General features: G+C 41.4%; 2 protein-coding genes and 1 long non-coding RNA gene across 3 annotated transcripts; 1 reads left to right on the top strand and 2 right to left on the bottom strand.

Moving 5' to 3' along the window:
* The first annotated feature begins 97 nt into the window (after positions 1-97).
* On the top strand, positions 98-22430 carry LOC128439057 (anthrax toxin receptor 1). Its single transcript, XM_053421884.1, has 18 exons — positions 98-719; positions 3226-3297; positions 3407-3478; positions 4063-4144; positions 4269-4302; positions 4966-5045; positions 5670-5738; positions 6221-6301; positions 7051-7111; positions 8658-8756; positions 11892-11961; positions 12058-12136; positions 12549-12644; positions 14190-14231; positions 15110-15205; positions 15394-15561; positions 16319-16399; positions 20529-22430. The coding sequence occupies exons 1-18, from the start codon at positions 538-540 to the stop codon at positions 20940-20942; spliced, it is 1878 nt and encodes a 625-aa protein (XP_053277859.1). The 5' UTR covers positions 98-537; the 3' UTR covers positions 20943-22430.
* On the bottom strand, positions 1283-8409 carry LOC128439058 (uncharacterized). Its single transcript, XR_008338417.1, has 2 exons — positions 8143-8409; positions 1283-2095 (listed from the first exon to the last, which is right to left on the bottom strand). It is a non-coding gene; the product is annotated as an uncharacterized LOC128439058 (long non-coding RNA).
* A 1597-nt stretch (positions 22431-24027) lies between the features above and the next one.
* Positions 24028-26428, bottom strand: si:ch211-57i17.5 (usherin). The gene is made up of 5 exons (XM_053420602.1): positions 26335-26428; positions 25898-26002; positions 25432-25503; positions 25178-25348; positions 24028-25041 (listed from the first exon to the last, which is right to left on the bottom strand). The coding sequence occupies exons 1-5, from the start codon at positions 26389-26391 to the stop codon at positions 24952-24954; spliced, it is 495 nt and encodes a 164-aa protein (XP_053276577.1). The 5' UTR covers positions 26392-26428; the 3' UTR covers positions 24028-24951.
* Positions 26429-26839: the final 411 nt, after the last annotated feature.

The raw sequence follows: 26839 nt of genomic DNA, 5'->3' as shown, positions 1-26839 counted from the left end.
AGTGTGTGTGTGTGTGTGTGTGTGTGTGTGTGTGTGTGTGTGTGTGTGTCTCTGAGAGAGAGAGAGAGAGAGAGAGAGAGAGAGAGAGAGAGAGACAGAGAGAGAGAGAGACAGAGAGAGAGAGAGAGAGAGAGAGGGAGAGAGAGAGAGAGAGAGAGACTTGTGAGTACAAGGAGACTTGTGAAAGAGACTTAGAGTTGTTAGACCTCCAGGATCCCGGTTGCATATCTGTATCATTAACAGAAGCAGCAGGAGCTGGATGAAGTAGTGGAGCTTTGTGCATGCTGAGCAGGATCCAGTGATGAGACAGCCTCAACAACAACAACAACAACAACAACAGTGAGACCCTCAACACTCATGCTTCCTCTCTCTCCTCCACGTCTACCTGCGAGTTACTGCTCTCGTCTGGATTACGGCTTTTTCTTTTCCATGCTGAAGGCGCCTGTGGAGGATTGAACCTGCACGAAGGACCAACTTCTCCTACCAAGTTTTTATTTTATTATAAATTAAGCTGGTATAGTTCATCACCTCATCGGTATGAGATTTTCTTCTGCTAGAATAATGCCTTGGTACTGGAGCAGAAACTTCTGGTTTCCAGTGGTGCTGGGTGCTGCATTAGTTGTGCTCACTGCTGGAAATGCTGGACCGGACCAGGCAAGAAGGCAGGCTGGGTCGTCCTCGTGCTATGGAGGCTTCGACCTCTACTTTGTTTTGGACAAGTGAGTATAGTCTGACACACATGATCTGACACAGTTAGATGGGAGGGGTTAAGAGGATGTTAAAATATATGAAAAAAACCACTGGGTTCAATAAGAAAGAAAGAAATTTGTCCTCCTCCAGTGACTGAATTTGAATTGAATATTCCATCATCCTCTATCTACTGCTTGCCTTACAAACTGTGTATTCTTATGAGAGAAAATTAATGCACAAAGTAAATATGTGTCATCTTATGCTTGTCTCCTGCTTCTTTCAGGCTTTTATTTCAAATTCATGCATTTCTGAACCATTGTTTCCTCATCTTGTCTAACTTTTAGTCTGCGCATCTGAAGGTGTACACCTGAGGTTTAGCCTGCCCACCTAGTCATATGGTGACTTTCATTTAGAAACAGTCCATGTTTATCTAACCAGTTTTTTGGAGATGCCTGTTTCCTGTCAGCCATGCAACATGGGCACCTGATCAACGCTGTCACAGTTTATCATTTACATGATCACAATAATAACGTTTTAGATGAGATTGGATGAGTTGCGGTTTCGAATTACTTGGAGATTAATGCACAAGGCATTCGTAAGGAAAACTTTTATTTTCATGTTCCATGCTCTAAACAGGAAGCAAATAATCTCATCTGTAAAATCAGTTCCCAAAACGGTGAGTGTCTCACAGGAAAAGTGTTTACCTGAGTTTACTTGAGAGAGACTTGATGGGGAAGCACTTTATACTATCAGCTAATATATGCATTGCCTCCTTGGCACTAACAATGAACTTACCCAGACTGTTGCTTTTGGAATGTAGCAGAATAGTTATCTTATGTAATGCTTTTGTTTTTCTCGCAAGATTGGTTCGCTATGAGCCAAAATATTTTGCCAACTAGGTCAACAGTAAATTGACCAGTCCATCCAACTCCAGATTTTCTTATACTGGAGGAGGGACTTGGTTGTATTTCAGTTTGCATTCCCCTTTTCTCCTTGTGGATCCTCTGTTTATAGCCCCCCCTTCATGACGCTGATGGATTTTCCAGTTGTCCTACAGTACATGTCAGTGCCAACTCCAGGCACTCTGCTGTTCCTCTGAGGGGAAATAAGGCAATTGTGTTTAACAGAGAGTGATTGTTCGGGAGAACCTTGTTTTAACGACAGACTTATTTGCATGTGTGACCCGACAGCATTTACCGTTGAAAAAAAAATCACTCTTTTTAGCTTTGCCTTTTAAAATAATTTATCCAGGCCGAACTTAGGTTGCTCCTGAACAGTGATGTCCTCCACCTGCACTCAATGTCCTCTCGGAGTATCGGCCTGACCTCACTTCTCCATGTCTGTGTGGCCCTCTCTCCATTAGGTCCAGATGTTCCATTGTTTCAGCCTGTTGGCCCAGACGCTTCTGTACAATGGAAAAATAGACTTTTAAAGAAATGTTTCAGGAGGTTTTGGTGATTGAAAGACATTTTGAAAACCAAGATTCTGATACACATTACTACATACTTTAGTTTTGATATTTATAAGAACATAATTACATGAAAGGAAATATATCTATACTGAAAAAGCTTCTCCTACTACATCTATTTATTTTTACTTCCTTATGACAACAGAGCAGAGAGGACTTTTTGGCCCTTGTTAGAAAGTCCAACAAAAACATCACAGGGGAAAATGTGAGTCCCAACAGCTCTGTTCTGAGTTCATTAACAAAGAGGAGGTAGTGAGCAAGATGATCAACATCCACTGCGACCTGGTTGCATGAAACCCTAATGAGGATACGTACATCTGACTCCAATGATAATAACTCACATAATTAAGATGAAAGAGAATTGCAGGTGCATTATGAAGATGTTAACAGAAATCTGAGGAGCATGACATAACTGCTACATCTAAGGATCAATCAGCTGTGTTGCATGAGCATTTACTCTTGCAGAACTATTCTTCAAATGCTCCCTTCAGAGGCTGTTTCCTGGGTGGATCACTGAATGGTCAGGGGACCACACCAAACAACTACAATGGGATACAAAATGATTTCAAGGAGATGCAACATGATAACAGAGAGACGAAATGAGAACAATATTGAAATCATAGATTGTATATAAAGGTGACAATGCATCTCCGCTTCCTCCCACTAAAGCTTAGATATATTGTGTAATAGGGGGGCCGATCATTTGGAGTGGCGCCGTGGTTGTACGGTGCCCCTGATATTCTCCACCAACTCAAGTCAGTATCAGATGTCAAATCATGACGTTTCAACCTGTTTTTAACCAAACCTGCAGGAAAAATCGACCAATAATTTTTTTTTGTTTTTCAAATCCAGGAAACCACTTCAGAGTGTGGTGAATCATTTGTCTCTCTTTGTCTTGGCTGACTTGCCACAATGCAAGAGTGATGAGGGGCTTGTATATTTCTGTGCCGCAGGTCCAATGTCTCAAAAACACTACATGGTCTGTTGTTAACTTGACAGAGGTCAATGAATGCACAAGTGTTTGAGTGGATCCTCACATCTAATTTGTCTTTTCTCTTCTCTCTCAGATCTGGGAGTGTGCAGAACCACTGGACAGAAATCTACCACTTTGTTGAACATCTAGCTCATAAATTCATAAGGTAATGACAAAATATCCAGGTTGTGTCATAAAGCAACTGTGGGAAAAGATACAACAATAACTGATTATTGATTTAACAGAATGCATTCCTCTCTTCCCCTTGCCCCCAGTCCACAGTTGCGGATGTCCTTCATCGTGTTTTCCACTGACGGACAGATTTTAATGAGCCTGACAGAAGACAGGTGGGTGCAGATCCCCTCAAAATTAATTTCAATACTCTGCTTCACTGTCGTCCATCTAAAAGGAATGAGCGTAATACCAGATTTGGACACAGGTCACACACAGATAGGATTCCTCTGCAGGTCTTTTTTATGATCAAGAGATTCCAGACAGATACTTTCCCTCGCTGTGATCTGATGATAGTGTCGCTGGTCCAGACAGCTGCTTCATCATGTGCTTTTTGACACATTGTGGGCAGCTTATATATCTAGTCTTTCCTCAGTAGAGTGTCTCTACAGCCACATCATCTCTTCACTGCTTCCCTCACATCTTATTCTACAATGGACTCATTTCCTGTCTAGCTGCGTGACAGGTTCTCAAGCCAATACACACCAGGGCTGTTTCAATTTATTCATCTGTTACACATTGCTGGTATTTCCTCCAAATTGCATGCTCTTATGGAAACTGTTATATTCTTACCCCGCCTCGCAGCTTTTAGTTTTAGTCAGATGAAAGTTCTGAAAATCATCCTGCATAATCAATATTTTCCATTAGATGGTATATTGTCAGAAATGTGTATTAGCTTGTGTTCTGTGTGACTGCTCAGGGAACGCATTCGCAAAGGTCTGGAGGAGCTGCAGCTGGTCCTTCCAGGGGGAGACACCTTCATGCATGAGGGCATTTTAAGGGTGAGCGGCCGTTGCAGAATATCTCCAAACTTATAACACCACCCGGTCCTGAGCACTAAATGACTCATGCATTCAGCGCATGCTACCAGATAAATAGTTTCATTCCAGCTTATCTTTTTCACAGGCCAGTGAGCAGATATACTATGGAAACACTGAAGGTAACATGCAAATCTTTTTTTTTAATTTTTGTCGTCTCTCAACAATGTAGGTCAAAGTTGATTAATTTCAAGAAAATTATACAAGGAAAAAAATCTAACTTTTTGAGCTTATTTGTGATATTGAATATAAAGAAAGGAAATCAGAAGTTGGATGACCATCAGTATTTAAGTAATTTATATGAAAGGGGGCAGGTACTTTTCAATGTGTGTAAGTTATTATTCTGTTTGGTTTCTGGATACACTTAAAGGAAAGAAATAAATTAAACTGATATGAAAGTTAATGAGCTCAATGCTAAATCATATATTTTATTATCATAAAAGTTTACTTTATGGCAGAGCAGTTGTAATTGATTGAATCAGATTGAACAGGTGAACCTACTCAAATTGACAGTGGGTGGTGTAGCGGAGTTACGAGTCAACATAATATACTTAAAAAATGTCACAAACTAACCTGAATAAAAGCACAGAATGAGTATTTATTTCTAATGGGGATTTCTGGTGTGTCTTTCTGGGATAATAAGTAATTGTGTGATATAGATTACAATGAATAGACTGTGAGAGAAGTAATTCAGGGAGAATTTATAATGCTGCCTATTTATTTGCAAAGCATATTAGGAGGAAACGCTATGAGAGCAGCATTGACCGAATTCTTTCTGTGGGCAGGTTATCGCACTGCCAGCGTTGTCATCGCTCTGACAGACGGAGAGCTGCACGAGGATCTTTTCTATTACGCTGAGAGAGAGGTGAGAGAGCTACAGAGAGGTTAAATGGGTCTCACAAATTTGAACCAGGTGAAATATGTGACTGTGCACGTGACGGACCACATCAAACACTGCCACCCTACACACCAGCCCTTTGATCCTCCTCCTCTAGTCTGGAAAAACGGGGTCAAAATGTCTGTCAGATTTTTACATACGAGCACAGTCGTCCTCTGCATGTCTGCCCTGGGATCTAATGATTTATTTGCACGTCAGATCATTCACACTCTTCAGGTGAAGGCTTTAGGAAACCTGAGAACAGCTTTGAGTGCCCTCACAAGGAAGTTTTCACCCCAGCCTGAAATGCTGGGGGACACCTTATTGCTATTCAGTGTCAACACCAAAATTCAAAGAAATTATGTATTGAGCTTGCTGTTTTTGGTTTTCGTGCATCTGTGTGACATTTCAATTCCACATAACATCTGACTAATATTTTTCAGATGAAATATGGTGTTACTCAACCTCTTATGAAATCTTTTTAGAGGTCGAACCCACACAAGTCTATTTTCACCATGTTTCGGACAATGTTGTGAAATGCAGAGGTGTAATTGACCCCAGGTGTTGAGCTTCTTCCTGTTTTTGCTGTGAATCTGTGTGTGTGTCTGATAGGCCAACCGTTCCCGAAGTCTGGGGGCCTCGGTTTACTGCGTGGGGGTGAAGGACTTCAATGAGACACAGGTGTGTGGAAGTGTCTGGTGACATCTGGGTTTCAGGAAGCATTTTGGAAAACAAGATTATCAATTTAAAGCTTTGTAATTCAAAACCAATTTTTCAAGTAGCTGTAAATTGCTTTAGATTACAAAGATCCTATTGTTTTGTATCAGTTTAAATTGTTTATACAAGTTAGTTCAGACTGCCAACTGTGTTCCTAGAAGAAAGCTAGAGCTAATGTAAGGACGTGAAATGTATTACAAATGTCTCTGAAGCTTTTAACCAAGTAATTTTGGCCTGATCATTGCAGGGGAAAAAAGGCATCTAGACCAACTCGAAGCCTTTTTTTCTACTTTGTGTTAAAATAGTTTTAGTTTGTCTTCTATGAAAAAGCTTATTGTTTCATTTAGTTAATAATGTCCATATGTACTGCCCCATAATCAAGTATCCTGCCTGTGATTCTGCTTCTGATCAGACAATTTTCACGAAAATGAACGTTTCCTCTATAGCTGGCAAAGATTGCTGATAGTAAGGACCATGTCTTTCCTGTAAATGACGGATTCGAGGCTTTGCAAGGGGTCATTGACTCGGTAAGCATTTAACTTTAACTAACTAACTCAAACAACACCAACTGCAATCAGGATTGATAAGCAGGCTAATATAACTGTCTGTATTCACTTCTCCTTTAGCACACTCACTGATTGAATAGCTCGCAGCAATCAAGACTAAATAGGTTTAAAGCATAATAACTTACTCCATCCATGGAGCCCGGCCAGGAACAGAATTCCAGGAAAACCTGCTGTTACTGTGACTTTTCTATTGGTCAACACGACTCAGCCAAACATGATCAGAACTTGTGCTGTACCTCTTCAGACCAACCTAGGTGGTGTTTACTTAAACTTTTGTCGCTGGAAAAAAAAAAATGTTTGTCATGCAGGAGTAGTTGTAACTGGGTTACAAGGATTGTTGAGGAGTTAAAGGTCAGACAGCTGACTGAGCTGACTGTCACCTGGAGCAGATTAGCCAAGTTTATGAGTGAGACTGTGAGGCATGAATCTGTCTTCTTCTTGGAGTTATAGTGGGTTTGTTCCTAGAAAGCATTGAGTACAGACACATCTGCAGAACACAAATGGAAACTTAAAAGCAGTCATTCTGTCAAGATGAGAATACGTACTGCAATACAAAAGACATGGACACTACACTGAAAACCAGGATCAAAATATTCTCCTCACATTGTGATTAAGCAGAACAAATGTTTGAGAGTTAAAGGACACTACAAAGCCAGGGGCCTGCTGCTGCTCTGATGAACTCTGTGAATTCCTTCCCTTCGTCTCCTCAGATCCTGAAGAAGTCATGCATTGAGATTCTGGCAGCAGAGCCCTCCAGCATCTGTGCAGGAGGTAAGATATTTTATTCCCCTCCATTCTCATTAGGATGCTCAAAAAGGTAATGTCATGGAAATTATTGAATCTAACTGTCCTCTTCTGAAATGTGACAGATCCTCCTGTCCTGACAGCTATGCTCAAAGTTCAGTTGGATTGTCCTGAGGAAACATCATTATATAAATTTAACTTAATCTTTGCATCTGTCTGATATCAGGAAATGTTAGTTAGTTTGAGCTTAAATGTCCTTGTGACTATTTGATGTTCTGCCCTACATCTATACACTCAGGAGAGAGGGGGGCATTTTGCCCCTTCTCTAATAAAGTCTGACCCCTGGACATGTCCTGCCTGCATGATATCAAAGGATGACGTGAACCCTTGAGCTGTGCATAGAAGCTGGCACATCTCACCTCGCCCTTTGTCAGATCCTTGATACCTGCAGTGGTGTTGAGGATTCTGTTCCACTTTGCCAAGTGTTTGCTCAGTAACTCTGTCTGTGTTCAAAACTATTCTCTGTAAATTGTTTCTTGACCATTAATTAAATACTTTTAGATCATTGAATTGATCACTCAGTCTGATGGTTTATTTCCTCACCAGGGAATTAAATACAAATTCCCTACACAGGTAATCTTCAGTATAAGAATAACTGATAAAAACTCCTCATAAGAAGCACAGACAGGCTGTAGTGGCAGCTCTGCTATGAAGCAGGCTTTGGACTGTCTTAACAGTCCAAAGCATAGACTGTAAATAAAGAGAGTCCACACGATAGACACAAGTGAAGCCAAAGCATTTTGATTGCGCCCTGGTGGTTGGCTGGAGAGGTCATAAGACCTGCTGCCTTAATTTTAGCAGATATGGACCATATCAAAAAATCAAAGTACACATCCAATACATTTTTCTCATGTAAAAAATATGCTTTCTCTCTTTTTTGTTAGTTCTTATCTAAGGTCTTTAATCAAGTGCTTATTTTTCCAGTAAGTTTGTTTTTAATTAGCGATTTTGAAGTTGGAAAAATAGGTGAAAAATCATGATTGACAGCTGGGACTCACTCTCAATTGGTTGACCGAATCTACGAGTGGCCCCTCCACTGCGGTTCCACCCACTGATTGCTACTGCATAGACTCTGGATCCAAATAACGACTTCAGCTCAAGACAGAAGCTGATATATCCTGGGTATTTTGGCTTCATTTCTGGAGAGTAGGAGGACGTGAGGACGTGGAGATGTGTCGTCCATCTGTATTTACAATCCATAGTCCACACTCGTGTAACCCAGACTGTGTGTCAATATGAGCTTCAGCACTTTGACACAAATTATATCCTTGTTTTCCAGTGTCAGTCTGACACGTGCAGGGTTTGTGGTTTTAGTCTCAGAGAAACTGCAGCGTCATACCACACATCAAGTATTCACAGTATTTCCGACATATCTTTGTTTCCTAAGAAATTCAAAGTCAGTAATTATATTGACAAGGAAATTGTAGTAGAGTAGAGTTTGGGTACTACTTTGGAACAAAAAGCATAAAAAACCAATAACTTTATTTTCAGTTGTTCTCTTCTCTTCACCCAGAGACCTTCGAGGTGGTGGTGAGAGGAAATGGATTCCTCCACGCCCGAAATGTTGATAAAGTCCTGTGCAGCTTCCGAATCAACGACACCCTCACCAAAAGTGAGTGAATACCATCTAACTCAAAACCAGTTCATTAGCAATAAAAGCAGCTGGAATACACGTAATCAGAATTACGTGTAATTGAGCGTCTTGCTCGTCAAACACCAAGTGAGCCACTGGGCTGGAGTCCTCTTTGATCCAACAAGCATCTATGCTGGTGTTACTGGTATCATAGCGGTTTTTACCTTAAACAACGCACTGTGCCATTTTACAACCTGGAAAACAGCCAGAGACAGAACCACACACGAGGCAGACGGAATGAAAAGGCCTCAAGGATACAGACAGTTTCCCCACAACGCTTACAAGTGGCTCAGTGTAATAGTTGTTAAAACCACTTCATCCAGTGCACACTGCAGAAGCTGCAGGAGGTGCTGGTTAAATTTCAAAGCAAGTTATTCACCAGACACGAGGCACTAACCCACATCTGCTCCTCTGATGAACTGACATGTTTCTTTTTGACCTCATGTTAGTGCATCCTCTTTTCTCAGTGATTAGAATTTAGAATTCATTACTTAATCATCATTAACTTTTGATGACATCACTTCTGTCAACTCTGCTTTACACTGTGGTTTATTGAGATGTTGCAATAAGGTTACACTGTTTTTTACTTAATATACTGCATACACAGCAGGCAGTATATTTATGAATTATTTATTAGTTTCCCAGAGAGCCTTCCCTTTAATTATGGGTAATTTGGTACTGCCATCAACTTTCAACAAAGGCATCTTGCTCTTTAAATCAAATTCTTCAAACAAAGCAAACATCCATTATTTTCAGAATTCAACAAACTTAAACAATCCCTGTGGATGATTTTTATTTCTGTATGACACATCACACCACTTCCTGCAGACGAACAGTGGATGTGGAAACAATTTGAGTAATATGATCTCCTTAAGTCAGCTCCATTACACTTATTCTCCTCCTCCAGATGCATCCACGTCTCCAAATTGTTTACACACAATTATCAATTCTCTGGAACTTGTTTACGTCACATCAGGGGTAAACATTAAATGAAAATAATTAGGCCATGGTCAGCTCAGCTGCAGATTAACATGGGGTAGATAGTGTATCAGAGAAAACTATATATGGGCTACATCTTTACTTGCCCTCGTTGACTCGCTCCAGCCCTTAGCATACTTTGCAAATATGGTGAAATGGTGGAAAGGAAAGAAAGAAAGCAGAAGCAATATGTAACTAACATGTGCCGAGCAGATGAATTGGTGTTTGAATTTGTGTTGCCAGGAAAAAGAAGCAGAAAATACAGTGAGGCGTGCTGGGTTTTGGCAGGTCCTGCTCTGAGCTCTCCATTGTTTTGTTGCATTGGACAACACTGAACAATGTAAATAAAGAGACAAGACATAAGGAAGAGACATTCTGGCACATGTGCTTTTCAGTTTATTGCCAAGATTTAGATGAGAACCTCCATCCTCCTCTAATGTCTGTATGAAGTTCCTGCTTGCAGCTGGTTAGCTTAACTTAGCTTAGCATAAAGACTGTAAGGATGGGGGAAACTTAGCTTGTCTTTGATGAAAGCTTTTATAGCCCATGATTTTAATCTATAAAAAAAACAGGGTATGTAATGGGTGGTTCTACGGAATATTTGCCAATGGTTGCCTGGAAACATCCCAGTGGCAGCAAGAGTCCAATGAGTCACATAAAGTATAAAGTCTTTTGAAATTCAGGAGAATTTGATGTAATGCACCTTGATGTTGGTTGCCACCCACCAATAAACTAGACAAAGAAGAAGAGAATTTGATGAGAGAACACAGCAGGGGATCCCCAGCTGGATTCACTGCGAGCGACTGGATGTCACTTCTAATGAATGACAGACGATGGCGTCTGTGTATTGAAAAGAAAATCACATGATCTCTGCAGCAGAGTTAATGCGTCGCTTCCTGTCTCTGGACCGTAGCCAGATGGGAAATGTTGAAGTATCGTACCAGGAGCTTAAAATTATCATATTTCTCGCCTGAATAATGCAGAGGATTTGTTGCTTTTGCGAAAACATCGGTACAGAGAACCTCCCGCTATTTTTCTTTGTTCCAAGTCTCTATGCTAAGCTAGCTAGCTAGCATAGTATTATACCCTACACACGAGACATTGATCTTCTCATCCATCTCTCCGCAAATCAGCTATTAAGTGTATTTCCTAAAATAATATGGCTGACCTATATATTAAGTCTTCAAGCAGTCAAATATACAACTGTCTGTCTGACTCTATACTGTCTTGAGCTTGCCAACAATAAGTGCCATTTTTTGGTCTTTCTTATGATTAGACCAGCTTTAGAAAAAATCTAAGTTGTAGTCTGCAGGGCACCACGGTCAAACCTAGCAACTACCAACCTACCAACACCTTTATTATAATAAACAGTGTTAAACTTTCTGACTGTTTGCCAGCTTTTCCATCTTTTTCACTCAGGGAATTTAAAGAGTGGAAATCTGAAGACTGTTAGAATGTTTGACTTTGCTGTAGTTTTTTTTCTTTATTCTTTTTCATGTTGTTTTCATGTTGTAAGGCCATTCTGAGTGCCGAGGTGGTTGCATATTTTTATTTGTACACCCGTACCACTGTGCTGCATGCTGTTTTTAGGTAAGAGCAGTCATGACCGGCTGTGATTGATTTCCTCACTCCTGGGGTATGCTCTCCCCTCGCCAGGATAAACAGACAGGCCTGGTGGGACGACACTCGTTGGAGCCACTTTCCTAAAAAGCCAACTGGACAGGGATCTAAATTTTGCCTGAAAAACAAAAGCTGCGGTGAAACAGCTTGTAGTGATGACTCTGAGGGGAATACATATGTCCTAGCTCAGCAGACAACAAAGAACAGTTTTTGAAGAAACTCTTTTCTCTAACCTCTTTTTTGTATTTGAGTGAAGAACATGTACTCCCTTCTTTTATTGAATTAAAATGAAGTAATGTGGCGCTAATCAGTCAGTAGAGAAATCTTTCTTTAATCAGGCTAAATAATGATACAATCTGAAAGGTGACTCGGGTCATGACTTGTGAATGAATCTCCTGCTTTTCGAGCTTTGTATGTTAGTGACTTTACCACTGAACATGAACACAAGACAAGACTTGAATACTGGGCTGATTCTTGTGCTGGTTTTTATGATCCCTTTCCCCCTGTGTGCTCTAGTGGTGAAGCCTTTGATTGTGGAAGACACATATCTTCTCTGCCCTGCACCAGTGCTTCAAGATGAGGGGATGTAAGTCCTAGATTTTATTCAAATGAATGAGAGGTTTCATCTGCTCTGTTTTTAAAGACCCCAGTAAATGACAAATGGAAAAAAATTCTTTTTCAGGGTAGCAAATCTCTACGTCAGTATGAACGAGGGTCTCAGTTTCATCTCCAGCTCAGTCACAATAACCACAGTGGGATGTGTGAGTACAATTCACTGTACTAGCATTTAACTATGAAACTGGAATATTATGAGGTCATGGTACATTGCATAGCAATAATGATAGAAAACACACACATAAAACCAATCAAAACATCCATCCATACATACAGTGGGCCAGGCACTAATCCCAACTGACATTGCCCAAGAAGGATCAGTCAAAACCGTGAAATACAAACTTAATAAACACTTGTCTAAATGATGGATGCAAATTATTTGAGGTTTTTCAGCACAAGCAGTCATTGTCTTTGGTGTAACCAGCTTTGAAAAGGCTCCATAAGATCATAAGAGCCTCTTTCCTACATGAAGCATCGAGCCCAGAGAAGTGGTTTACATGGATTTAGTGCATCTACTTATTCAGACTGTGGGAGTTGACGTGTCTGTCTCTGTTACAGTCTGATGGGACCATCCTGGCCATCGCCCTGCTCATCCTGATGCTGCTCCTGATCTTGGCTCTTCTCTGGTGGTTTTGGCCTCTTTGCTGCACTGTGGTGAGTTTTCTCAAACACTAATAAGATGCAAAAATAAGATGCACACATGCTGCTTTACAGATGGCTACTGGTCTAACTAGTTTCTTCAAACTCTAGATGGTCTGAAACAGGCCTGGAAGGCAGCAATGTTGCTTGTGGACAATGCATCAGGCAGCAATGTCTTTTTCAGGTCTGTCTTGTCTGGCTAACTCCCCCTAAGGCATCTTATTAACCTTAACAACACTCTCATGGTGAGAAGGTTAGTCATGAGTCAACAAGGGCATCTGGCTCCTTTGGATCCCTGCAGCTGAATTTAGTCCAGAGAAGGAGGTCAAGGCCACTGGGTGAATGTGTGTTCAAGTAATTATTCTGCTGTTTAAACAATCTGTGTTTCTAAAGGTCACAGCAGGTGACCTCTGAGTCTCACCTCCCAAAACAGCCTCAGTATATACACTGGAAGATTTAGTCAATTCCTCCACAAGTAATAGCTCTCAGTTTCCAACTAGTGACGTGGAAACAGAAACCCACATAGGACGAAGGTTTTGGTTTAATATCTTTGTTACTAACTCCAGGAATAAAGTTTTATGAAAAATATTTGTAACAATCATTTTCTCTGCAGTAACAGTAACAGTAACAAAAGAAAATATAATAACACACCGTGCCATGTGGTCAAACTGCCAACATCCCAATATCTCAAATAACTCTCTTGTTACTCATGTTGCCTTCTGTCAAAATCTGTATTTCTCCTTTCAAATTAAAAGCGGGGTGTCTCTTCAAAGTCCAGTCCAATGTTTCCAGAGCTGGAACCAGCATAGAGCTGAGAGGTGCCAGAGAAAGATGTCAGCTTTTACAACATGGCCTTTCCTCCCTTTACTTTTTTTTTCTGATCATGTCCATTTCTTTGCAAACTCAACTCTGTGCAAGTAAGTCTGTTTAGGAAAAGTGATGCTAGGTTACCACAGCGAATCGTTTCGTGTTCCAGGATTTGGAGACACATGGAGGAAAATCCCAAATAAGAATCAGGATTCCTTAATTTCCTAAGTGCATTAAGTGTAGAAGAAACAGTGTTGGAAAAATAAACACTGCTCATATACTTATATACGGGCGAAAGAGAAGAGGTGGATGGTGAAAGATAGACTAAACACTACATGCTTAGAACTACATTCTGTCTGTGTGCAATTCTTCAAGGCTGCTGCTGTACAACACATTGGGGAAAATGGAAGTAGAAAAACACATACTAGGATAAACAAAAAGTATAATTCCTTTATACCGAAAATAAGAGCAGTTTTTATGAGCATGTTACTCCTCGTTTCTCCTAATCAACAACCTCAGGCCAAACAATCTGGATTACAGATTTCTAGGTCAGTGTTGAAAAAAAAAGAAGATCCAATTCCTCAGCCATGTGTTGTGTAACCATCGTGTTGCACACAGAGAAGACATTACTTTAACACGCAAATGATACACGAGTGTGTAAGTTTTGTCATCTTCCCATGTGTAACAACATGTTCCTTCTTTCTCCTCTCATGCATGTCGTCGTCCCCCCCCCCCCCCCCCCCCCCCCCACAGATCATCCACGAACCCCCACCTCCACTTGAAGAGGAGAGTTCGGTGAGAGCTGCTCCGTCTCCGCTTGATCTCTCTCTTATGACTCAAAAAGAAAGGAAAACAACTCATCATTTAATATTCAGACAGCTGAAAATGTTTAGTTTCTGTAATTGCTGAGTTTACTCTGGCAATTCGAACCTCAGTAACCACGCTGTGTCATTCGCTCACTCCCTGGCATGAAACGCAGATTTCACTCATTTAGCAGTTCATCATTTGTGATGTGAGTTAACGCCCTCGTAGAATAATAATGAAATTCTGACTTCTACTGTTGTTTTCTGCACCTCTATGTCCTGTTTAAACACCACCGTTTTGTAATCCAGATTTTTATTCATGGTTGCTGGAGCTGGAGCTGTTCAGACCTTCGTAGAAAAAGTCCAAATTTACCCAATAACATTATTTCAGTTGCCCAAAGCTTGCATGCAACTGCGTGACATATATCAGTCTGTATTTATTTACCCTGAGTTAAACTGAAACATCCGTTTAACTGGAGAATTGTTTTGAAAACCAGACTACAGTGGCAGCCACGGCCTCAAAGACAACTTTCAGACTTCATTATGGTTTCCTGTGTTCGACATCCTGGTAGATTATGAATCTTAGAGGGTGTATAAAAGAGCTGAAACATCACAAACTCTGCCCAGTGGGCTTTGTAATTTCCTCTAATATGACAGGCTCAGAGGGGACAGAATGGGGAGAGGAGACAGAGTATTACCTCAAATGAGCCGCATGGTGACAAATGAGAAGGCATCTACCATTAGGAGTTAGCTCCTAGGGCATTATTGGGCATGTGAACATGAACCACAAAAGCTTGTTAGCTGTAGGTGGTAAGCCTTTTTTGAGATGATATATCACAATAAAACCTACTTCCTGCCCCTGTCCCATAGGATGATGAGGACTTTGATACCCCGAAGAAGAAGTGGCCTACTGTGGATGCTTCCTACTACGGAGGAAGAGGAGTTGGTGGGATCAAAAGGATGGAGGTGAGATCTGATGACTTAATTAGAAAGGGGGAACCTTTAAAGTAAACTGCTTAGATCTTTAGGCCTGCTCTAATTATGGAGCACAACAGCAGCTCTAAATTTAACTGCACGTATGCAGAACCATCTTTTTCCACAATTGAAACATTAAATGTTGTCTTTGCAACTGTCATCATTTTCGATATCCTCAGGTACGCTGGGGTGAGAAAGGCTCCACAGAAGAAGGAGCAAAGCTGGAAAAGGCCAAAAATGCCAAAGTGAAGCTGCCCGAGCAGGAGTACGAGCTGCCCTCCACACGGATTCTCAACAATGGCATGCAAAAACCCCCGGGGCCACGCAAGTGGTACTCGCCAATTAAGGTACCCTAGCGAGTAACTGCAGGAGGAAACAGGCTGGGGAGTGCGTTTGGTCTGCAGATGCTCTTTCAAGTCTCAGCACTGACAACAACTAAGAATGGCAAACATATAGAAGTTATGAGTTTCATGTGTACGACATACAAAACATATGGTGGAGGATTTGTGAGACGTAAAGCTCAGCTTATGTTTAGTTTATAATTGCATTTACGATTGTTTAATAGCTTTGCTGAGACATTATGTTTTTTTCCAGCTGTTAGCATGTGTCGGCCTACTGCAAAAGTACATCTGTTGTTAATCTGGCTGTGGACATATGAGTAATGGCATTATTAAAATGTTGTTGAAAGTAGCATGAGATGTGTTAAGGTAATAACGTTTTGGTGACTACTGGCACACAGGCCCATCCTCGAGGGCCAGCACGGGGTTAAAGGAGTTGTTCTGAAGCCTTCCCAGTCAGTGGGGGGATCGCTAATAGAAACCAGACCCCTGTTGGACTCACCTCCAGGGAGCAGCACTGCACACCAAGCACTTTTGTTTAGTGAGGGAAAACAGCTGCATTTTCGGCCCCTATCCTCAAAGTATTTGCTGTGTTCAAAAGTATGAAGAGCCAGTTCACAAGCAGCTGAAATGATTTCAGTGTGACACTTTGAAACGACTGTAGGAATGGGGATAATACTGTTCATTTGGAATGCAGCTGGAGTTTGGTGCACAGTGTGGGAGAAAATGCTAAAGGGAGGTTTTTGTCTTCTCTGTCTTTCCACAGAGCAAACTGGAAGCATTGTGGGTACTTTTGAGGAAAGGCTACGACCGTGTGTCAGTAATGAGGCCTCATCCAGGGGACAAGGTAAGAAAAACACTTCACAAGTGAACTCATGCATCATTATTCAGCCAGTATTTTACCTTAAATGACATAAGGCCTTGGTTGTGCAGTAGGGTTTGTCAGATTGTAGATTTGTTTGCATCTGACAATGCTGAGTAAATAGACCAGCTGTGCGCAATAAGTTGTGCACAGAGAGGCTCATGGGAAAAGCCTGCAGGGAGCTGGGATTGATACTGCAGTGTCTGGATACAGCTCTCACCAATCTAACGATGGCTGGTGAAGTCATCATGAAAAGGAAAATGTATTGTATCCAAAGTCCAGATTGTGGGGTGGAGGGAAGTGGTATGTGATACAGTATGTAACAAGCTGGGAGAATGAATCTGAATCTGGTGATGGACAATTTGGGCGTTTTACAAATACGCAAACAATTCAAACATGGCAATAGACAAAGAGGCTATTCCCCTGCAGTTCCAGCGTACAACCACTTCAGTTAAACAATATCTAACTATAAGAGAGCTGGAAAAACTCTTCCACTTATGTTATTTTTATTCTTTATTGATATCTATCACCAACAAATGATTAAAAATGACGCAAAATCCAGAATGTGTGTGTGACTTTTACTTTGAAGTGCTTCAGAGTACTTCAGAATGCTTCAGTTGATAAAACAGTTACAGAGAAGATCGTAATGTGGGTTGACTGGAGTTTGGATAACATTGCACCAAAGACAGGCATTACAATCGCTCTCATTCACAAAAGTAAAACAATGTGTAATATGCTAAATCTGGACATAATGGAGCTCTTAAAATTGCCGAAGAAGATATGTTTATTTTTTCATGCACACTTACACACAATTTTTTGTTTCCATAGATATTATTACAGATATATAAAGAGTATTATTGATCCATGTGTTATAAGTCAAAACCTTATATCACTGGGGCCAGACTTACAACAGCCTATTTCAACCAACATCAAGGCTGTGGCTCAGGAGGTAGAGAGGATCATCCATCAACAACAGGGATGGTAGTTCGATCCCTTGCTCCTCCAGTCTACATTTGTAAGATCACCTGGTGCATCACGAGGTGTAACTCTTCATTAGCTTATGGCAAATATACTCCTTCCTCTATGCTGCAAATAAATCTTTAGATTTGCTAAATAAAATAAAACACGTGTTAATCCCCTTTAGCTACTGTATGTGTTGAAAGATAAATTGAATGCCTTTCTACAGCCTTTCACACTTGAGACCTGTGAACGCCTCCAGAAAGCCCCTCTGCAACAAGAGAGGGGAGTTTACCACAGAAACAACCAGGCCCAGTGACTAAACAATGAGACGTTAATGCAACACACTGAGACTGATCTGCTGCAGGACTAGAGACAGAGAACAAAGCTCTCCACGGAGACTGTAGGATCCTTCAAACACAGCTCAGTGACTGAAAAAACAATGCTGACCTTTTCCACTGTGAGCAAAGTTTGAGACCTGGGAGCGAGCGGGAGAAGAAGTAAATGTCAATACTACGATGTGAGAATGTCTCAGAGGTGAGAAGGAGAGGGGAAGTTTATGTGAGATGAAGATGAAAAATGACTAGCACATGAATTCAAAACATGAGTTGCTCTACGACTTAAGCTTTGGTATATTTTCAAATTGATGTAATGGCCAGGGTGTACCGACGATATAACAATATGCATGGGAAGCTACACTTCAGATGAAGCAATATTGAAGTTGGAGTTAAATTCCCAGGGTCACGTTCCTCGCTTTACTCCCTCCAGTACAGTAAGTGTAGCTGATGCACTGCTCTGTAATTAGAAGTGTAGGAGTGAATCCTCCTCACTATAAAGCTGTTCATTAGTGCACTGGGGAAAAAAGGCTTGGGTCAAGTATCCTTGATGATACGCAGTAAACAAGCGTGTTCTGGTTGCAATTAGGAGTCTCTTGTCGAAGCCTCGCTTTTATAACTTCCTCTAAATGAATGCAGCAGCGGGGGGGGGGCTGTTGATCCCACTAACTGGTGCCTGAGATAAACTTAAGTCAGGTTCCTGTAACAACTCATATGTTTCTGAGCCAATAAAAGACTAAAGGGATCACACACAGGGAACAGCAACAAGTTAGAAACTCAAAATAAGACATATTCCAACATTTTGTTATCACACATGTTCTCTTAGGTCTGACTGATTTTAAGAATAAGAACTAAAGGAGTAAAAATACAGGTTCTGTTGATTTGTTCCATCCTTTTCGACTGTTTAACATGCATCATTTTCCCTTGAGGTCATTTTGCCCTGGTGGTAACCCGAGCAGAGCTTTCACTCCTTATCAGTTCACTGCCCCTCCCTGATCCCCTCGGTTCGGCTGTCCAGGGGTGTAACTTGTTTCTGGAATATGATCGTCTCTCTTGCATGACCTCACTTTGGTTTGGATCACAGAGTGATGGCAGGTTAACTTGTTCATTTGAGCAGAGCATTTACAGCACATGGTCCATAACGCCCCCATAAATTCCCTATAATTTCCCATAAAGCTGTGATTGAGAATTCAAGCGTGTGCAGGCTGAGGTCTGTTGACAGTAAAGTGCTGTCGTGCAGATCTGGGCTGACAGTGGATGAGGCTTCAGTAAGTGAGAGGCACACAAACTTCTGCTCCAGTCATCAGTCCGCCTGATTTGTAACAGCAAGCAGCGAGGGACGTTTTTATGTCTTAGACTAATTCAGCTGTCAGAGCAAGAAAAGTGTGTTTTGTCCAAGAAACATGATTTAGACAAGCAGACTTCTTCAAGCAAGCAGCACATATAGTTTCTTTGCATTATGAGAAACAATCTATCCATCCATTATCTATACCGTTTATCCTGTAAGGGTCAGGTGGGAACTTATCACATAAGCACACCCTGGCCAGGTCGCCAGTTTAACGCAGAGCCAACGAAGACAAAAAACATTCACACTCAAATGGTAAATTTAGAGTCTTTAAGTAATACAATCCCAACCTGCATGTCTTTGGACTGTGGGAGGAAGCCGGAGTACCTGGAGAGGAGCCCACACAGACACGAGAAGAACATGCAAACTCTACACAGAAAGACCCTGGCCACCCAGAAACAATCACAACAGTTAATCTACTACATGAAGTTATTATAATGACAACTTGAACATTTCATATCAATTTTATTAGGGATTTCACATTTCAACATTGGTTCTCTATCATTCTCTCTTTAACATATTGAGCCAAAAAACGGACAAAATTAATCAAAAGTTTATCACACAAGTCAACTGAATGCACAAATAAACTAAACTCTTTTAACTTCTTGTCTGAAAAAAGCTTCTCCTTTTCTTTTCAATCAGTGGACAAAATAAATGCTATTACGACCCCTTGCATTTAGGCTGTCACATATTTCTCTCTCAGGATTTGGTGCCAGTAAACAGTTAGCCTACGGTTAGCATGTTGGATAAGGTCACTGATAAAATCAGCTGCTGTGTTGTAGGGTTCATTATGTGCACTGAGTGTCTTAAAGAAAATCAGTTTCAGCTTCATGAATCACGGAACTTTGTGGATCTGGATCAGAGGACAACGGGAATTTCCTTTTCCACTTTCTTTAACATTGTGGGATCGGTTGCTTTTTAACATTTTCCCTGATTTCTCCTACGTCCGATCGGTGCAGATGGCCGCCCACACCGAGTCTGGTGCAGCTAGAGATTACTTCCAGTTATTAAGGGAGTGATTCTCCCCACAGTCACCAAAGTGCTGCTCATTGAGGGAACTGTTGGGTTTCTCTATAATTTTAAGGAGTAGGAAAAAGTGCCTTGAGATAATGTATATTATGATTTGGCGCTACACAAATAAAATGAAAATGAATTGAATTGAGCGCCCTTCTAACATACTATGCAGTACCCTAAGAAATGGAACACAATGGAACAATATAACTTTCTGCCAACAAAACAACACAAAAACTCTCTGTTTTGAAGAACTACAGGGCCAGTGTGCAAAGTCATGCTGGTTCCCAAGTGTCCAAAATCTAGATTTGGTGCTCATTATACAGTGAAGGGAGCTAATGTCAGGGCGGAGTGAATGAGGGTGTTCTAATCTTTGCCCTAAAACCAGATGCTCCACTTATGCTGCACACACACACACAACCAACATGTTCTTCTTATAAATGTTTTTGTTGTTTTTAAATTTCAGGGCAAATGCATGAACTTCACCCGCATGAAGTCTCCCCCTCCTCGCTACCCTCACTCATCTCCCATCTACAACCCCCCGAGCCAGAGTCCACCGCCGCCGCAGGGCACCCTCCCACCGACCCCCAGCAGCCCTCCATCATCTCCGTCTTTCTCCTCCTGCACCCTTCCATCATTGCCTCCTACGCCTCCCCCCACCTCCCCCAGCCCCTCTCCTCCCATCACTCCTCCCCCCTACACGCCACCTCCCAACCGCGCTCTTCCTCCGACCAACATGCCCACACCAGCGCCGTCTGCGGCCTCATCGACCCCTTCACCTCCCGCCTCCCCAACAGGCTCCTTGCCTCCTCCTCCACAGGGACCTCCTCCTGGTCGAGCCCCTCCCCCTGCACGCCCACCGCCTCGCCCTGGGCTGTGAAGCTCCAGCATGAGATGGGAGAGAATCCCAAAAGTTTGAAAAAAGGCAACACAGAGTCCCACCAGCAATCAGCACATGAACATCATTGATTAGCTGGAGGCCAGGACATGTGGACACTTTTGCCACGCTCAGCGGACTGTGGGCTTTCTGCCTTGTGAAGAGGAGCAGCGAGGACTTTTTTTCTGCTCTTTGTCTACAGTGAATGTTGTACACATCTAGCACAACAGTGCAATTGCTCTGATGGTTGAATTACAGAGACGTTCCCTATGAATGAGGTCATGCGGGCCGGCTGAAAAACATTTGCCTCCAAGGACCTGTGGGCTGTTCAGGCCCCGATGCCTTCACCATGAGCTCACAAGATTGGATGAATACAAATCAGCTGCTCAACAAGGAGCCGAGTTGTTTTCAAAATGATCATGACACTAAAGTATGTGTAATGTTTCAATCTTTTATAATAAGAGATAAGAGGAATCTGAAAGTCCCTGTTTTTCTGTTTTAGAAGGTTGAGCAACTGCATGCCATCGTGTTTGAGTCAGTATGTTTGTTCTTTTGATAACATGTCTACCTAGTTTTATACATCATACACACATCTTTACTTTGTCTATTTTTGTTGAATAGACCAACTTTTTTAAGATTAGATTTTTGATGTCAGAGAAACAATCCTTGCTGTGAAGAGCAGCACTGAACGTTACTGATCTGAACTCCTTGCAACTTTTGACTTCCATAACCTAATAAACCAGCCTAATGTGCACATAGGAGTAAACAATAAAATGGGATTCAGATACTTAATTTACACCTATACAGGTGTGTCTGAAAATATTACAATATTAAATTTGAGTTTGAGTAAATTACCATAAATACTGTGTATCTCTTGGTCAGTGGTCCAAAGTCCTGTTTTCAGATGCCAAGCCACATTAATGCAATAACTCTAAAAGGAGGCCTGGCAAAGTATTGGCTGAATTTAAATCCTTTATTGATTGATCTTAGGAAATACTCAAATACTTATAGCTGTAAGATGTAATCATCACAATGAAAACCACCTGGAAATATTTTCAATTTCAATATTTCACTTTACGTGTAATGAATCCAGAATAAATTAAAGTTTCCCTTAAAAAAAAATACTTTTCCACAAGCACCTTGAGATGCACCTGTATAACTGATATGACAACAATCACAGCTATAGTTAGCAGCGTATGCTCTGTCGATCAAGGTGTGGACAAAAACGTCAGAATCAGGGAAAAACTTTGCACATTGTTTTGCTCATCCAGCCACAGCCTCTTAAGAAAGCTGTTTTTTATGTAAATAATCATCTTGATACAATAACCATGTGTGTTCAGATCTGTGTGTGTGTGTGTCAGAAAAAGAGAGAGAGACTAATGTACTGTATGTATTCATGACTAGAGAGAGTCAGTTGCCAGTTTCATAATTTTTTTTTGCACAACATCCTCGCTGCATGGATCACAATAAAGGTTTCTGTTCCACAGGTCACATGAGGTTCAGATTGATATGAAGCTGCTCTGTGATGATCAGAGGACCCGCAGCAGTATGCAAAGCAATCACAATCAGAAAGGCAGTATGCAACCCTCCGTGGATACAGTATGTAGACACCCATGTCTGTAAACAATCTCAAGTGTATAAAAGTGGTTCTTCTGTATTTGCTTCAAAAAACAGGTGAAAACAACCTCTGACCTGGAGTTTGTTCCCTCAGCTTTCATCAGAAACCTGTTTAGACTTGAAAGGTTTACTCTCGTCTCTCTCTCATTCTCCCAAAAACATATTCCACAGTGTGTTAAAATATCAAGATGTTCTGTAACCTTCAAAGTAAATCCATGTTTTATTCCATGCTCAGTGGAACACTAAGTCAGAGAACTGGTTTTGCTGCTGGGATCACTGGGTTCACACAGTGGAGGGCAGATGAATACAGAAAGCACACAGCGTGCAGCTCCCTCCCTATGATGTGGGAGAGAGAAAAAAAAACTGATTCCAGATGTTCATACTGTATGTTGCATTATGTCACATCCACGAACGGGGTGAGATACACCTTGGAAAATATTAGACACCATCTAATTCTCAGGAAATCTAGAGTGGCTGCAGAGACGTTGAGCTGCTGCTAATCGTTGGCGGCACAATTTGGGGACAAATTCTAAAGAATCTACACCGGCTCAACTCAAATGTGGCTTCAATACAATCTCCTGCTTACCTCCGCCAAGTTGTTTGTAAGTAAGATTACTCAAAAGCAACTGAGAGATTTCCATGAAAGTCTGTGGAAGGATGCAATATGAGGCAGGACGGAACCGATTATATTTTGGGTTAGAGGGTTAGGGTTATATCCAGGATTGTTTTTCACTTTCTCCAAAAACTGCAAAAGTAGGACAGTTATCAACATTTAGCTGATTTCCCAGAGAATTCATTGAATTCATTAAATCATTAAAAAAAAGCAATTGTTCATTCAACTTCTTGCACCGGTGCTTTTCCATGCGTGCAAAGTATGTCTGCATGATAGGAAATACCACGACCTCGAGAAAACTCAGTCGCTTTATTACAGGTTATGCTGTAGATGCAAAAAATAAAAGGTAAATAAACCGTGGAACTCTGGCTATGGAAAAATAAAAAGAGTGGCTGATGTGTATCAAAGACAAAAAAGGCATCTACACATGGCAGTACATTTCTGAAAAGTGCGCTCAGATTCAACGGCGGCAATTATTTGTACCTGAGCACTTCTCACGGAATCGACTTGGAGTCTTCGGCTGCTCCACCTGGCCTTCATCACAGACCTTCAGAAACAACAGCTGCTCTCTTCCATGTGGAGGAAGAGGAGGGAGATCTGTCAAATGGTGTAATTGGGTCCAGTTGGTGCTGCATGGCGGATCTGCACTCTGCCAATGTTCTCTGCATGGTCTTTGGACAGTCCTGGCCCTCGTCCATGCAGCACCAGTGGTTTTGTCGGCTCTTTGCAGGATCTTCAGACTCACTGTCTCCGCCAACAGGAAATTAACCGAAAATGTTATTTCCATAGTCAGATATCTTTCCAGTTTTTAATCTAATAAAATAAATGTGAGATTTTTGCTGACCTGTTTTAATGGAGCACAATATATTGTCGTCATTGTGAATAATAGTTTACTTAACTGATGTTATTCTTTCAAACATTGCATGTCGGCTGTTTAAGCAGCAGCTTTTAGTGCAGAACATTTTACTGAAGGTATTTGAAAAATCATTTGTACAACAATTAATATTCTAAAGCCTTGCATCTGATTTCGCCCCTGACTGTTGGTTTGTATGTAAGATTAAGAAAAAACGACAGGACGGATTAGCACGAAACCTGGTGTGAGGAGGTAGCATTGGACAGGGACGACTCAAATTTCGATGCAGGTCCAGAAATTTATTTATTACTTTATAACATTTTTGGAGACATTTCCCAGATAATAATTCCTGGATTATTGGGGGATTTTTTTTCCTATATATATCATATGGAATGGTACATAAAAGTCAGGTTTTTGTGTTGGAGCTGCTCAATGCTCACAGTCCGTGCTAACTAGGGAATTACACCTTCTGTGAACAAAAAGGTATGCATCTTGAAAAAATATTAGATATAACTACTCCTTCAAGCAAGGGAAAAAACAATTAAAATACCCAGATACATAACTATGTTCTGCTGCTTCTTCCACTATATCTTTGTTTTGTTTTGTCATTTTCTGTTCGTGTTAGGAGTCTCTATTCGATGACGAGAAATAAAAATGTCAAGCTTTTATTTCATTTTTTCAAAATTAGGTTCTTCCTTTTTCCGCTCGATAGAAATATTTTTTTCCCCCGTTTTAACGTTTCTCACTTAGTTGCCACAGTTAATCCAACAGTGTCATCACGGATCATGTCTTCTTCCTCTTCCTTCATTTATCCGTTCCGCACAGTTGTGACCTCTGACACTTAAACTCCGGGTTGGAGACAAAACCGGGTGGATATAATGTGACCCTGTGGCTGTGTTTTCCTGTGAGGGTCAAAGGTCGTCCTCAGGTCACAGGTTGGTGTCAGTGAACATGGTGTGCTCCTTCCTCACGGTGCTGAAGCCTTTGACGGTGTCGACAAACTCCTCATCTTCCATAAACTATCAGACAGAAGAGAAGAGGTTGTATCAATTTAAAATGTATTTGCTTGTTTCATGGGCCTTTCTTACTCCACTTTCTATATATGATGTATCCTAGTAAGCCATCAGTTATTCTTCTTTATTCAGGGTCTCTCACCAGCCCACTGTCATGGCCTGAGATGTTTGGGTCCCACGTTCCATCGTCAGTCAGCGACTTGCCGTCCATCACTTGGCTGACGCTGCGTCTCAGAGAGTTCACGCTGAGCATCCCGAGCTCGCCCTGAGGAGGGGCGTGGTCAGAGGGCTCACACTTAGCCTCAAACACTTCCTACAGAGACAGAATAAACACACCACGTATTATGCACAGAAAAACTGTTTTTTGTGTGGGTTTATGAGTCTGCAGGGTTTTACCTCCATCTTCATGGTGAAGCCCTTGAGTGTGACACTGTTGGAGAAGCCTGTTGTGTCATGCACGGTGTCGAACTGAGGCAGAGAGGGTGAGAGGTTTAAAGAAATGCATTGAAAATAATCAATTACACTGTAAACAAGTAAATTCTGCCTCACTAACAGACAGAAAAACATACCGATCATTAGTGTTTGCATGTTGTTATACATGGAGTGAAGTATATGATATATTCATACAGAATGTGTATGCTTCTATCGAATCCTTCTTTACAATACACAATATCTATTTTTTAAATAAAGGCTGCTTTTCTTGTGTTTGCCATTTCTTGTTTCAGAAATGAAGCACAAATAAAACTTCAGAGATACATATTAAATGCCTTATATAACATTCAATATATTCATATATAGATTTAACAATCATCATGTGTGTCATGTTTTTAATTGAATAGTGATTTGTAAATTAGGAGCTCACCAAGACAGAGTTGCTGGCTGGGTAAACAGCCATGGGGTTCCTCTTCTGCATGGGCAGGGCCACCAGAGGGGGTCTCTCTCGCGGGAAGGGGGGTTTGTTTAGGGCCTGAGCCGAGGAAACAAGAACCTGATTGGAGTTTTATAGTGTAATAAGTTTATACCTTATATAAGCTGCTTGTAAACTGAAAGTCTTTTTGAAGTATTCCTGTTTTCTCTGTACTCATCCTGAAAATGACCTCTCACTTCAATATATCACTGTAAAAGCAGATTCAAATGTTACCCGGCTCTCCATCCTTACCCTTTGCTTTCTTACTCAGAGGATTAGTTGATACCGTTCACATTCATTTACAATGACCTGTGGTGTCGTGATGACGTCTGGCGCTCTCCCTTCTGTCGCCCTCACCTTTACCGTGACACAGAATCTCTATTGGCCCTCACCTTATGAAGAATGACACCCAACACGATGGCCAGCAGCAGGAGTGCGATGGCTGCCATCACGACGATGAACCACAGCTCCTGGATGACCGGCCGGTTGCCCTGACCGCCCTCTGCCTGCTCGCCACCACCACCTACTCCTTCTCCACCTCCTCCACCTCCTCCTCCTACCCCAGGAGGAGTGGGGCTCTGTGAATCTGGAGGTTTGACAGAAATGATTTAAGAGGAGAATACAGCAAGTCCTTTAAATCAGCCAGTTGAGTTTTTATGTTGTTGTTTAAAAATGCAAGTGCAACAACCTTTTTTTCTGGATTTTAATGCATATCACTGGTTAGAAAAACAGTAAAGAGGAATGTTTTTATTTTTGTACGTAGCTTAAAATATTTCATCTTCATGCTACCTTTATGCAAAATGCATTTCCTCCCACTGAATACAACTGAGTGAAAAAGGAATCAAACCACTACATCCTGGTAGTTTATGCACAAGTATCCACACACACTCGGACGGG

Source organism: Pleuronectes platessa, chromosome 4 (assembly GCF_947347685.1).
Source record: "Pleuronectes platessa chromosome 4, fPlePla1.1, whole genome shotgun sequence".
In the NCBI taxonomy this organism is placed as follows: domain Eukaryota; kingdom Metazoa; phylum Chordata; class Actinopteri; order Pleuronectiformes; family Pleuronectidae; genus Pleuronectes; species Pleuronectes platessa.
Note: the sequence above shows the minus strand (reverse complement) of the source record. Positions and strands in the feature narration are given on the sequence as shown.